The 12,543-nt window shown below is 59.7% G+C and overlaps 6 protein-coding genes across 6 annotated transcripts; 3 read left to right on the top strand and 3 right to left on the bottom strand.

Moving 5' to 3' along the window:
* Positions 1-260: 260 nt before the first annotated feature.
* Positions 261-664, top strand: BDZ90DRAFT_204801 (thioredoxin H-type-like protein; the record flags this gene model as incomplete). Its single annotated transcript, XM_025503918.1, has 3 exons — positions 261-294; positions 373-457; positions 535-664. Coding segments are annotated over 3 exons (249 nt in total), but the record flags the coding sequence as incomplete, so codon positions are not given.
* Positions 665-961: 297 nt separating this feature from the next.
* Positions 962-3,750, top strand: BDZ90DRAFT_128736 (hypothetical protein). Its single transcript, XM_025503353.1, has 3 exons — positions 962-1,460; positions 1,532-2,067; positions 2,165-3,750. Exons 1-3 carry the CDS (start codon positions 1,259-1,261, stop codon positions 3,647-3,649), a joined length of 2,223 nt encoding a protein of 740 aa, XP_025363317.1. The 5' UTR covers positions 962-1,258; the 3' UTR covers positions 3,650-3,750.
* BDZ90DRAFT_264028 (ARM repeat-containing protein) lies at positions 3,409-7,195 on the bottom strand. Its single transcript, XM_025508624.1, has 3 exons — positions 6,905-7,195; positions 6,483-6,815; positions 3,409-6,397 (listed from the first exon to the last, which is right to left on the bottom strand). Exons 1-3 carry the CDS (start codon positions 7,028-7,030, stop codon positions 3,851-3,853), a joined length of 3,006 nt encoding a protein of 1,001 aa, XP_025363316.1. The 5' UTR covers positions 7,031-7,195; the 3' UTR covers positions 3,409-3,850.
* BDZ90DRAFT_245485 (hypothetical protein) lies at positions 7,074-10,014 on the bottom strand (the record flags this gene model as incomplete). The annotated part of the gene is made up of 9 exons (XM_025507513.1): positions 7,074-7,181; positions 7,517-7,833; positions 7,929-8,223; positions 8,331-8,434; positions 8,558-8,621; positions 8,700-8,973; positions 9,102-9,323; positions 9,435-9,567; positions 9,867-10,014. 9 exons carry the CDS (start codon positions 10,012-10,014, stop codon positions 7,074-7,076), a joined length of 1,665 nt encoding a protein of 554 aa, XP_025363315.1.
* Positions 10,015-10,518: 504 nt separating this feature from the next.
* BDZ90DRAFT_245484 (EF-hand) lies at positions 10,519-11,284 on the top strand (the record flags this gene model as incomplete). Its single annotated transcript, XM_025507512.1, has 3 exons — positions 10,519-10,995; positions 11,074-11,137; positions 11,241-11,284. The coding sequence occupies 3 exons, from the start codon at positions 10,519-10,521 to the stop codon at positions 11,282-11,284; spliced, it is 585 nt and encodes a 194-aa protein (XP_025363314.1).
* BDZ90DRAFT_230726 (hypothetical protein) lies at positions 11,283-12,520 on the bottom strand. The gene has a single exon (XM_025505580.1). It carries the CDS (start codon positions 12,019-12,021, stop codon positions 11,536-11,538), a length of 486 nt encoding a protein of 161 aa, XP_025363313.1. The 5' UTR covers positions 12,022-12,520; the 3' UTR covers positions 11,283-11,535.
* Positions 12,521-12,543: the final 23 nt, after the last annotated feature.

Here is a 12,543-nt window from a genome sequence, read left to right as displayed (position 1 = left end):
GGACGGGCCACGACTGGGACGGAACGAGATGAGATTGACTTCGTCTCGAGTGTTGCGCTGCTGCGCTGCGTTATTGCATCTTGTCTTCGTACCTTTCCCACCATACCTCGCCTTCACCCCTCATGGCTGCTCCTCGCTCCTGCAGCACCAAGGCCGGTGAGCTCGACGAGTCGAGAGAACAACGACACACCATACCACAGGCTGACAAGATAGCTGCCCCCTCTTTCCCAGACTTCGACGCCGCCCTCTCGGCTGCGGGCTCCAAGCTCGTCGTTGTCGACTTTACCGCCAGTTGTGAGTTCGCGACTGTGCCCACGCTCGCTCCTGCCAATCTGAGATGAGAGACTGATCCGTACCCGCCCTACGAACCAGGGTGCGGCCCATGTCGCATGATCGCTCCCACTTTCGAGTCCCTGGCAAAGAAGCATACAGGCTCGGTATTCCTCAAGGTCGATGTGTGAGTTGCGACGACGAGTCAGCTGCCGACCAAACGCTTTGCACAGCGCTGATTTCTCCCCCTTCATTCGCTCGCAGCGACGAGAATGCAGCTGTAGCCCGCGCCTACTCCGTCTCTGCAATGCCTACCTTTGTCTTCCTCAAGAACAAGTCCGTCATCGAGACATTGCGAGGAGCCAACCCTTCACAGCTCACCTCTCTCGTCGAGAAACATGCATCCTCTTCATCCTCGTCTGGCTCTGGTTCCTCCTTCTCGGGCAAGGGCAACACCCTTTCGGGGGGAAGCGTGAGTGGATCGCGTAGCAGTGGTGCTGGTAATGGAGGGGGAGGAGGAGGCGTGGGGGGATGGATGCAGGGTCTCTCCAGGGATAATGCGCTCCCCTTGCTCGTGCTGGCGGGATACCTCGGCTATGTCATTTACAACAAGACGATGGCGTAGTAGAGCGATAGAGGGATACAATCACAAGTCACCGTTTTTCCATGTTCTCCTCACAGGCCGCCGAGACTGAGCTGAATAGCTGATGACGACGTGACGCTGACCGCCATCCCTACTCGACCTCTGCACCTTGAACAGTCTGCCCCCTCACAACCCCCATTCCGGGGTCTACGTCGCCCCAACCCGTTTGGCGAGGAAGAAGAGGATGAGGAAGAGGAGGAGGGGGCGATCCAAGCCGGCCAGAGCGATGATCATGCAGCCGCAGACGAAGTCGTCGATCCAGCCGTATCCGCCTTTCTGGCCCAACAACGCGCTGCTAGCACCTCACACCAATCAGAAGAGGGGGCCAGAGCAAAAGAGGAGAGAATGAAGGCTGGAGGGGTAAGGGGGGTCAAATCGCGCTACCAGCGGGAGAAGGAGGAGGCGGAACGCAAGAAGGCTGAACAGGCTTTGGCTGCTGAAGAAGCGTACAAGGACTTTGCTGCTGCGATGGATGGTGGACGTACGCGTGGGACTGGGGGAGGGGAAGGGGCGAGGAGCAAGACGATGGGGTTCGTTAGTGCGGGTGGTGAGTTGACAAGGGGACGCGAGACTACGAGGAGCGAGTCGGCTGCTGACTAGCCACATGCCGACTCGTAGGTACGAGCGCATACGCCCCATCACGCCAGACACAGGCTTCATCCTCCTCCGCCGCGATTCCTTCGGCGCCCAAGGCCATGCGTCTCGCAGAGTCAGGCGCTGCTAAGCCTACTTTGAAGACGATGTTCGGCGACGACGAAGAGGACGACGACGACGTCCAAGCCCCAACAAAGGGCAATGCAACCTCGCCTCCCCCCGTCGCACCGACCAGTCGAACTCAAAGCGCCACCTCCCACGGCCTCGGTCCCCCGCGCACCAAATCAGGCGGCGGCGGCGGCGCAATGAGCTCCTTCCTCACCGAACTCCAACGCACTCAAGCGGACCGCGAGGAGCGCTACAAGGACCAAATAGCAACGGGTCGTTCCGTCTCCTCCATCCTTGCTGCTGCCGCCGCGGGCGCACGGGGAACCACAGGATCGAGAGATACGGGGGATCCGGCCACGACGAATGTCTGCTTTTTGAACCTGCCCGCAAATGTGACCGAGATGGCTTTGGGCGAGTTTGCTAGTAAATGGGGGGATGTAGGGTCTGTGAAGGTGAGTGCGAGTTTGATGAGCTCGCGTTCACTGAGCATCAAGTGGCGATCCAAGCACTCACTGCTCCACCCCATTGCCATCTTCGCCCCCCCCGCAGATCATGTGGCCGCGCGGCTCAGACGCCCAAGGCGGGGCCGGTGGCGGTATAATAGCTTTGCGTACCTCTCGCTCCTCTGGCCTCTTTGGTTTCGTCAGCTTCATGTCCCGCGAGGACGCCGAGCTGGCCTACAGTGAGGGGGCGACGACGAATTGGGGTGGATGTGCGCTCAGTACCAGCTGGGGCAAGGCTATGCCCCCGCCGCCTATGCCCAGGTTCTACGCTTCGGCTGAGCGTCGTGATCGGGGAAGGGGGCCGCTGGGGAGGGAAGATGAGGAGGGCAGGGAGAGAGACATGGGACAAGGTAGGAGGAAACGCAAGCTCTCCCCTGGAGGCAGCGAGCGTCCACACCGCCGGCAGCGACGCTCGAGGAGCCCTTCGCCACGTAGCCTTCTCGTGCGGCAGGTCGAGTCGTCCGATCCTGAAACGGCACAGCTGATCCGCAGCATTGCAGAGCGTGTACGCTCGTACGGTCCTTCGTTCGAGAAGCTGGTCAAGGAGAGGGAGGCGAGCAATCCTTCTTTTGCTTGGCTGCGAGGCCGTACCGATAACGATGACGACGACCATCGCGCGACGGAGAGCGACAACTGTGCTCAAAGGGAGTACTACCAGCTCCTCCTCAACCCACGCTACGAGGTTTCCCTCCCCTGCAAAGACTTCTCCGACTCCGGTCCCACCGACCTCTATTCAAGCGACAGTGGCGAGGACTCAGAGCGTGAGCGTGTCAAATCCCTCTCCGCCAAACGACGCAAGATGGCCCCCGTCGCCAGCACCACCACCATCGCTGGTACCACTCCCCTCTCTACATCCTCAGCTCTCTCCTTCGACACAACGCTGCTCGGCCCGCAGGCAAGAAAACGCTTCGAAGCAATGCTACGCTCCCTCACGCTGAGGAGGGAGCGTATAGCCCGAGCGATGTGCTTCGCAATCACCCACGCCCACGCGGCGGAGATCGTCGTTCGTATCCTTTTGCGATCCCTCCTCATCCCCACCACTCCGCTGCCACGCAAGCTCGCCCGCCTGTACGTCCTCTCGGACATCCTGCACAACTCTGCGGGCGGCGGCGGCGGCGCAGGAGCATCGAGTGGCGAGGGAGCAACCCTCCCGCCTAACAATGTATGGCGATACAGACATTGCTTAGAGGGTGATGCTATCGTTGGGGTCTTCCAGCATATGGGGGACGTGGCTAGGAGTTTTCCGGGGATCATGAAGCAGGAGGCTCTTAGGGGGCAATTGAGGGGAGTGGTGGATGTGTGGGAGGGTTGGTTGGTATTTGCGCCTCAGACTTTGGAGGGGTGTAGGGCGGGGATTGAGAGGGGCAGTGCGGGCGCGGTGGGTGGTGCGAAGGGAAGGGGGGTTGATGTGGATGTTGAGGAGGGGAAAGCTGTTCCTGAGCCAAGCAGCAGGGACGTGAGAATGACGGTCGCAGCGGGCTTCGATGAGGATGATGATGAGGACGAGGACATCGATGGCGAGGCGCTCTGAGCGAGTGAGAGCGAATCAGATTGGGCATTGGCATCGTCCAAAACTGGTGTGTGTGTGTGTGTGTGTCTATGGGTGGTGAAGCTATCGTTGTGGATGAATGGTTGAGAACCTCGTTCCCGATGGTGATATGACTGACTGACTGACTGCTAACAAAAATGCTTCCTTCCTTCGCCCCCCTTGGCCCCCGCCTCGGCCCCTCCTCTAAATCTGATAGCGCTCCCTCAACCTCCCCCTGATAACCTCGGGCAACTGTCCCCTCATCCCTTCCCACCCCTCGCCACTCATATCCCTAAACCCGTGCAAGATCCTCCCAAACTCATCATTCAACTCCACGCTCGGGTTCGTCCACCTCACCACAGCATTACAGAAATAGATGAATCCCTTAACAGCCCCATTAGGGTTGCACTTGATCATCTCGCACAATCCGCGAAACGCGCTGTCCTTCTCCTCATTGTCCTTGATATCCCAAAGGGCGGCGCACCAAGGCTCGAAGAAGAGGTGGAGCGAAGGAGCCACGAGTTGAGGGGAGAAGAGGCCAAGACGACCTAGTGTGACGGCAGAGTTTTCCGTGAGGGATTTGATGGGGGTGCGAGAGTGGAGGACAGAGATGAGGCGCTGTACGAGGGGTTCGAGGAATTGCGCAAACTCCTGCGATGGCGCTGACGACGTGGCCGTCGATGATGATGATGATGAGGGAGCCACGCCTGAGCCCGAGCCTGAAGCGGAGCCCGAAGCCGACTCCTCGGGCGTCGCGACTGCCTTTGCGACTACGGCGCGATACTGCAGTGCAATCTCCCCTACGGCCCACGCGGCATTATTGCACACGCTGACGTTGGCGAGGGAAGGCTCTGGCTCGATCTGGCTGATGAGCTCTGGCATGATAGAGGGGATGGTGGGGCGTAGCAGGTCAAAAGTGGAGAGGGCCAGATCTCCGAGCAGGGCGTAGGCGGACTGGCGTATGGGCGGAGAGGGAGAGGTAATGCACGCCCCGAGAAGCGGGATAAGCTGCAATTCTGCTTGGCCTGGGTTGGCACCCGATGATGTTGATGCTGCAGCTGCGGCTGCTGCTCCGTCTTCCCTCGCTACCAGCTCGGCGAAATGCGGGCCCAACCCCTGACTCAGCCCGCTCAGTAGGTCGAGGGCGACGACGACGAACGAGTCGTCGGGTAACTCCCTTTCCTCCTCTGGTCGCTCCATTTCCCTCTGTGTCGCGAGGAGATTGTCCCGCATGATCTTGAGGCAGCGCGAGTACACGGGCGGGCTATGCGGCGCAAAGGCCGGGCCGAGGGCGATCGTCACGCTGCTGAGGCACTCCAACAACGGGATAAGCTGCCCATCGTCGTCTGGCAACTCACCCCACTTGGCGATCAGCGGCGGCATTAGGATGTCCACATACTCCGGCCGAGACCCCAGAGCCTGGCCAACCGAATCTGCCAGCGTGCCGATGGCGTCGTAGAGGATTAGGAGGTTCTTCTGCTGGTACTTCGCGAATGCGGCAGCGAGGGTGCGTAGGACGGGCTCGAGGAAGGGTTCGAGGCCCGAGCCTGCCTCTTCTTCTAGGGTGGCAAAGGCTGAACAACCCGCCTCTTGGACGCGCTTATTATTGTCCATGACCATGTTGAGCAGCCCCTCCATCGCCGGCAGGAAGAAGGAGCGCAGGTGCTCGTCAGACTTGTCCGCTATGCACCACGACGAGTAACGCCCTAGCGTCCAGCAGGCGATGGATCGGACGAGTGGCTTGGAGTCGGAAAGACTGCTGACGAGGAAGGGGATCAAGGTAGGCAAGTGCGGCTGGATGCCACCGATGCAACCCTCAGCTATAGCTCCTAATGCGAGGATCCCTGACTCGCGCTGCATCCAGTCGGGGGAGAAGAGGCGCTCTTTGAGGTAAGGGAGGAGGATCTCGAGAAGCTGCTCGCCGAATTGACAGGCCATTACGTCTAGCGCGGCGGCGGCGCATTTGCGGAGGTTCCACTCGGAGACTTCAGAGTCGCTGTCCTCTTCGTCGTCGTCGCTGTCGTAGTCGTCGTCGTCTTCATCGTCGTCATCATCGTTGGCGGCGTTGCCCGAACTCTCGATGGCGGCGCGTGACTTGGCAGTACCGCTCGTGCTCGGCCCAGCAGCTGAGTCCTCCTCTCTCTCGTTGCGATGCGTCTTCGCCGAGTAATGCTGCGGCTTCAGGTCCTCGAGCTTGTCCGGTACAGCGGCATCGTCGTCGTCTCCGCCGAGGAGGATGAGATCCATCTCGCCATAGACCATGCTCTTGAGCAGGACGGGTGCGACGCGCGGCATAAATGGGACCAGGTGGGCATTGACGTTGGGATCTTCTGCGAACTGCAGCCAGAACTCGCACGCTTCCACGGCGACGTCCTCGTCCTTGTCCTGGGTGCTGTACAGCATAAAGTCGACGACGTTCCCCAGCTCTGGAAGAAGCTTGTCCGGTCGAGCGCTAAGGGTGAGGACGAGAGCCTGGCAAACGAATTTGCGAACAAAGTCGCTGTCGTCTGACGCGCGCTTGAAGAGGCAGGCGATGAAGGAATCGAGGTGGTCCTGCAGCGAGGAGGAGCCGAGGGTGATGAATTGGTTGAGGCAGTTGAGGGCGTGGACGCGAATGCGTGATTCTGGGTGGTCGGAGCCTTGGATGAACTTGGGGATGAGGATGTCTAGGAGCTTGATTCCGTTGATCTCGCAGGCGTCGAGGTCGCGAGGCATGTCTTCGCACATCTTGGCAAAGGTCGAGTAGGCTCCCTGTCGCGGCGCGGGCGGGGCAGAGGTCAATGAGTTGGAGAGGGGAGTGTAGCGTATATGCAGGCCTGGGTGCGCGCCCACTCACCTCTGCCTCTACGGTATTCTCTGTTCCTGCCAAGGTGATCAACTTCTCCAATCCCTCCTGCCAGTTCGCTGGACCCAGAATGCCCATCAACATCGACACGACCTGTGTGGCCGTCCTCCTCAGCAGATCCTCCTGAAAGGACAGTGCGACTAGCACGCTCGCCTTTACATACTCGATGGACTCAGCGGGTACCTTGTCGTGGTTGAAGTGCAGGTGGTTCTTCAATATCAGCCCTGCAACGGATCGCACGGCCACTTCCTCGTTTGTGGCCTGGGTAAGGACAAAGGCGAGATAGTTTGCATAGTCTGGTATGCGCGAGACTGAGTCGAGGCGCTGCGTGCGAGGAGAGGGGGAGGGAGAGAGAGAGTCAGTATCGATGCCTCCCTTTCAGACTACGGGAAGAGTTACACGCCCGCACTCACATCGGCAATCTCAGCCTGTTGAGCCCCATAAGTGGATTGTGACTTCTTGAACAAGTCGATGAGTTCTGCCAGCCCGCCAGCTTGAGGCTGCCATGCTCCTGGCGCTAGCGAGGGAGGCGCCGCCATGACGGCTATATGCTTGCTGATGCTGTGGGTGAGGAGCGGGGTATTAGAGGTGGGGGCAAAACGGGTAGTGCGTAGCGCGAGTCTGGTGCTGATGATGGGACGTCGTGATGCGATGCGATGCGATGCTCAGTCGGAGGCTGGGCTCGTTGGTCTGGAAGATCGTCCATCCATCCAATCTCGAATCGAGTCGACGTCGACGTCGACTGCCTCGGTGTTGGTTGGCTTGGTCTGGCTTGGATCCGCGCTCAGCGGAGCAGAGTCCCGCCCGCTTCCGTTCCGGCAGACGAGCGAGCGCAAGTGGGCGGAAGGCGGGAGGCGGGGAGGCAGGGAGCGGTAAGCGGGAAGCGGTCAAGGATATGCTACGTTGCCTCTCCATCCATCTCGTCATTGTTTGTCGAATCTAATAGCATTGAGTCGCTACATCTACAGCTTCTCTCTCTCTTCCCTTGTCCCTTCTGCCGCACCCACACCCGCGCCCCCACTAACAAACACCCTCGGCAGCACCTCGACCAACTCCGGGCCCAACTCGCTCAAGCTCCCAACCCCAAGGAAACGCATACAACGTTCAATCTCATCCCTCATAATCTCCACTGCCCTCTCCGCCCCTGGTTGACCGAACCCACTCTGCGCGTACAGGAAGGGTCTACCGAGTCCAACAGCAGAAGCGCCTAGACAGAGGGCCTTGATCACATCCGTGCCTCTACGGACCCCGCCGTCGAGCCAGACTTCGATCTGGTTGAACAGGTGAGGGGCGTGTTGGCGAAGAGAGATTAGGACATCGAGTGGGGGAGGGGAATAATCCACTGCGCAATGCGCGATGACGCGCAGAGAGAGGAAGAGATTGGGCGGACCCCAGTCAGCATCAGTCACTCTTCACTCCATCCGCCCTCGCACTCACGACTGCGTCCCCCATGATTACTGAGGATCACTGCCTCAATACCATGCTGCACGGCGAGCTGCACGTCCTCGACGCTCTGCACCCCCTTCAAAATCAAGGGAAGCTTGCAGTGTCGGCGGTACCAGTCTATATCAGCCCAAGAGATGGTGGGATCGATGTACCCCGAGATAGCGCCGGCGACCCCTCGTCCAGAGGTCGAGGTAGACGCAGACCCACCCGAATCTGGCGAGGCAGGGCTAGAGACTATCTCTCCCTTGGCACGCATGTCGAGCTCGCGTTTCCCCATCACGGGAGCCTGGCCGAGCGCGGAGGGGGAGGGGGAGCGAAAGATGAAATCAGCGATGATGACGATGATGTGATTGAGGCAGAAGGGAGCCAAGAGGTGATAACGGGTAAACGCACATCTACGGTAAGCATTACGGCCTTGAACCCGTCTTGCTCGACTTTGCGCAAGATCTCTTCTGAGGCCCGACGATCCTTGTTGATGTAGAGTTGATAGATTAATGCTGCGCGGTTCGCGGCCCGAGGCCGACGGTAGGGTAGGGGCGGGCAGGAGTGAGCGAGGACGAGGACGAGGAAGGAAAGAAAAGGCATGTTATTGGCGCGAAGGGGGGAGTAGGGGAACTCACGCTGCTCCCTCGTCTCTCTAGCCGCGACTATCTCGTCAAGTGAGACACTAGCATTCGCAGAGACCTGGCGCCCACGCTTGCAGGGGGTTAGCCCTCTCCTCTCTTTTCCTCTTCTCGTGCCCCTCTCTAACGCGCAACTCACCCCCTGCACAATCCCCGCACTACGCGCCGCCTTGGTAAGATTGACCTCCCCCTCCGGATGACCCAATTTAGCCATCGCGGCCGGCGAGATATAGATGGGAAGACTCGATTCGATCCTTGCGCTGTTCTCGAGCAGCGTTGTGCTGGTATCAATGCCCGGCTTTCCAGACGCGCCGCGTAGGACGCGTGGCCTGAACCAGACGCGACTGAACGAGGTGCGATTCGCTCGGAGGGTCACACAGTCGTCTCCCGCGGAGGAGTAGTAGGCCCAGCCTCTGCGTTGCCGCGGGGGAGAGAGAGAGGGGGGGAAGGGGGTCAGCGCGCCGCTCGCCATTGCTTGCGAGAGACTCCTCTCTGCGAGTCGGCAAGGGAAGGCAGGTGTGGGGGAGAAGGTGGGACTCACTGCTCGCTCAGTATCTCTTTTGCCATCCGTTCGAAATCATCCAGATTCAACATGGACCCCACGGGCGGGAGGTTCTCCAACGCGATCCGGCGTCGTCGTTCCTGGTCGGTCTCTTCCTTTGCTTCCTGCACCACGGTAGCCGGGTCGAGACGACCGACGTGTTGCTCTTCTGTGAGGTTCTTGGCGATGGCGTCGCTGGGGTGGATTGGGGTGTAGAGGGAGCTGTGTGCGAGTGCAGGTGGGAGGGGAGGGGAGGGGGGAGGGGAAAGGGATGAGCAAGCTGTGCAGCGAGGAGCGTCGCATTGTGATGTCGTGGGGAGACTTGGGCCTCACGTGACATCTTTGCCCGCATTGTTGAGGATAACCTTGGCCCCACCGGGGTGTTGAGACAGGAAATTCGTGATACTGAGTGTTATCGGGCCGGAGAAAGAGGAAAGAGCGACGGAACCGTCAGTAGCGCGTAGCGCTGGCAAAGTGGCAGGCGGGCAGGCGAGCACTCACTCGTACACCTCGCCCTCAATCACGACCCATACCCCTCGCTCGAGGCTGTCGTGCGCTTCGACCTGGCTCATACTGATCAAACCGTCGTTGCCCTTGGATAGTAGCTTCGCCTGTGCATGTTCCGCTTTAGCTCGCGAGGGGAGGGAGAGGTAGAGGAGGAGCCCGGCCTGCCGAGCGAAGGAGCGTAGCGCAAAGAGTCAGCTCGTGCCGTGCCATTGATCGAAGTGATATGGGCGTGCGGTCGCAACACATCCCCACACGTACGCCAAGAGCTGCTGCACAAATGAGCAGCGCAGGCCTTGTTGTTGTTCTCGCTGCTGCTGCTGTTGCTAATGGTGTTGATTGACCTATGTGGGGGCCTGTAGACGACGAGCTCCTGCTGCTCCTGCTGCTGCTCATCTGTTTTCGCCATATTGTAGACGACGACGAGAACGACAATGCCGGCTCAGGCGCGCGAAGAAGATGCAAAATCGGCCGGCAGTGAACAGCTGGTGGTGGACGTAGCTGTAGTAACCCCAATCGAAGTCGCGGATGGCTCCCTCTCCTCGATACTAGCTCGAGTAGTCCGCGTGAGACTTTGACCATGTTGCTCTTCAGGGAGCTGATCTTAAGCCTCTGGGTGTCTAGGATGGATGAAATGAATGGCTTAGCAATGAAGAGAGCGCCGAGCAGGGCGGGTCCATCTATTGCTTCTACCCCGCATCTCGACTTGATTGCCGGCCGGCGGCTTGCTTTCGCCCCGGCCTTGGCCCTCACTCCAATCCCACGTGGTCTTCAGTACGGACGGGCACGCGGTACGGAAACGCGGACAGGGGCCGGCGTGGGAGCAACACCAACACCTCAACTGGCAGCTCAGCTCAGCTCCTCACCTCTGATCTCCTCTCCTCTCGTGATCACCACCTCCCACGCCAACAGCATGGCCTCCTCCCTCGCCCCCTCCTCCGCATCAACGACTAAACGCTCCTCCCGCTCAAACCACCCTCGCCAATCCTCAGGCGTCTACAATACCTTTACAACAAAACAGATCCAAGGCTTCAAAGAAGCCTTCCACTTCCTCGACCAACCGACGGGCGACTCCCTTCTCTCACGCAGCGATCTAGCTTCCACCCTCGCCAACCTGGGCCAACCAAACGACAGGGAGGCGGTCGATCGTCTATTTGCTGAGGTGGATGACCCGCAAGTCGCATCTGGCGGCGGGGGAGGCGGCGGCGGAGGAGGCGTGAACTTTACGCAATTCCTCACCATGTTCGGCGAAAGGCTTAGCGGGATGGATGACGCGGAGACTTTGCTGGAGGCGTTTGAGTGCTTTGATGAGAAGGACGAGGGGTGGATCGAGGTTGCAGAGCTGAGGAAGTGGTTGGGGGAGGTGGGAGATAGGATGGATGAGAGGGAGGTGAGTGGAATCGCGCACAGAGAGAGGCGAGCAAGGCTGATCATGACTGTTCGGTCCTTGCATTGGGGCTGCACGCAGATCGACCGACTAGTCCAGGGCCCTTTTACTGATCGATCAGGAAGAAAGTTCGACTATAAGGCTTGTGAGTGCGCTGCAGCCTACCAAAGGGCGAGGGGTCCGATGCGGTGTCTGACTGACTGACTGACTGACTCGCTCACGCGCACGCTCCCTCCTCCTATTCTCAGTCGTCGAAGCAGTCAAGATGAGTGAGCCTGCCGAGCTCGAGTAGTCACGGCACGAGACGACGATGCTGCACTCATTGCTCCTGGTCCAGTGCCCAGGACCTGTATTTGTACATACCCGCCGCGAACTTCGTCTATCCACGTCCACAGTCGCCTTCACTTTCAGCGAGGACGAGTTTGCATACACTCGAGCTCACTCTCGCCGTGCCTGCGATGCCATGAGCCAGTAGAGCAGCAGGGGTGAAGCGATAGGGGCTGCGCCTCTTGAGAAGGAAGAGAATGGTATACTCTGGTCCAGCTAATCAACAGTGATCGGTCGACCAGCAGAGCCCACATCGCGGTCGCCGTCACGCTGACTGCCTCTCCTGGTCCTCTCACCCTCGAGCAACGGATGACTAGCCTGCTCCACCCCATTCACATGAACGCTCTGACTCCCATCCCCGCGCGTCATGTGTACCGTCACGTTTCCCCTCGCGTCTCGCGTCTCTGTCACCTCCTCCCGCACCCCGTTGACGATCCGTGTGCTGCGCTGCTGTGATGTGTGGCGAGAAGCACCAGCGGTGGAGGAGGTGGTGCTGAAGGATGAAGACGAGTAGCTGGAGCCGGTCCTAAAGTTGGATCGCGGTTGAGCGAGAGACTCTCGGGCGAGACCTCCCCGGTGCGAAGGGAAAGGCTCCAGCGTGCTGGAGAAGAAGTCATCGTCGAAAAAGCTCCCCGCTGCTGCTGTTGCTCCTCCTCCTCCTCCAAGCCCACTACCGCCAAAGGGGAAAGCGCTACCGCCCATCAAATCAGCAAATGGGTCCCCCCTCCTACCCCTCCCGCCCTGGCCTGCTGCTCCCCTTCTCCGAGAAGGGAAGAAATCGGGGAATAGGTCGTCGAACAAGTCGAAGGGATCTACGGGACCTCGTCTCCTATCCCTGAACCCTTGTGCCGTATACCTGTCACCGCCGCTACTACCACCAGCAGCAGCTCTGCTAGGCTCGTAAGTCCCGTTCAAGCGTCGATCGTACCTACTCCGCCTCTCAGGGTCGGAGAGGGTTTCGTAGGCCCTGTGTGCGCAGAGAGAGAGAGGGAGAGCCAGGAGGGCGAGAGGGAGGGTGAGGGGTGAGGTCAGTCAGTCAATCAGTCCAAGCTATGCATCGCATCCCTGGGCGAGTGAACAACTCACTCCGCCACAAGCTTAAAGTCTTCCTCCTTACCCCCGCGATCCGGATGATTGGCGAGGGCGCGAGATCGGTACGCTTTATTCACTTGCTCCTGTGTAGCTGTGCAGGGGAGGTGGAGCGTATCGTAGTAAGAGGGTTGG

Source organism: Jaminaea rosea, assembly GCF_003144245.1.
Source record: "Jaminaea rosea strain MCA 5214 unplaced genomic scaffold BDZ90scaffold_3, whole genome shotgun sequence".
NCBI lineage: Eukaryota > Fungi > Basidiomycota > Exobasidiomycetes > Microstromatales > Jaminaea > Jaminaea rosea.
Note: the sequence above shows the minus strand (reverse complement) of the source record. Positions and strands in the feature narration are given on the sequence as shown.

Bases quoted from the DNA above. Each gene is read 5' to 3' on its own strand.
- BDZ90DRAFT_264028 (XM_025508624.1), bottom strand. From the start codon at position 7,030: ATGGCGGCGCCTCCCTCGCTAGCGCCAGGAGCATGGCAGCCTCAAGCT. The intron at 6,816-6,904 runs GTGAGTGCGGGC...CCTCGCACGCAG, and splicing joins AACAGGCTGAGATTGCCGAT to CGCCTCGACTCAGTCTCGCG. The intron at 6,398-6,482 runs GTGAGTGGGCGC...GCGCCGCGACAG, and splicing joins AGAATACCGTAGAGGCAGAG to GGAGCCTACTCGACCTTTGC.
- BDZ90DRAFT_128736 (XM_025503353.1), top strand. From the start codon at position 1,259: ATGAAGGCTGGAGGGGTAAGGGGGGTCAAATCGCGCTACCAGCGGGAG. The intron at 1,461-1,531 runs GTGAGTTGACAA...GCCGACTCGTAG, and splicing joins GGGGTTCGTTAGTGCGGGTG to GTACGAGCGCATACGCCCCA. The intron at 2,068-2,164 runs GTGAGTGCGAGT...CCCCCCCCGCAG, and splicing joins GGGATGTAGGGTCTGTGAAG to ATCATGTGGCCGCGCGGCTC.
- BDZ90DRAFT_230726 (XM_025505580.1), bottom strand. From the start codon at position 12,021: ATGGGCGGTAGCGCTTTCCCCTTTGGCGGTAGTGGGCTTGGAGGAGGA.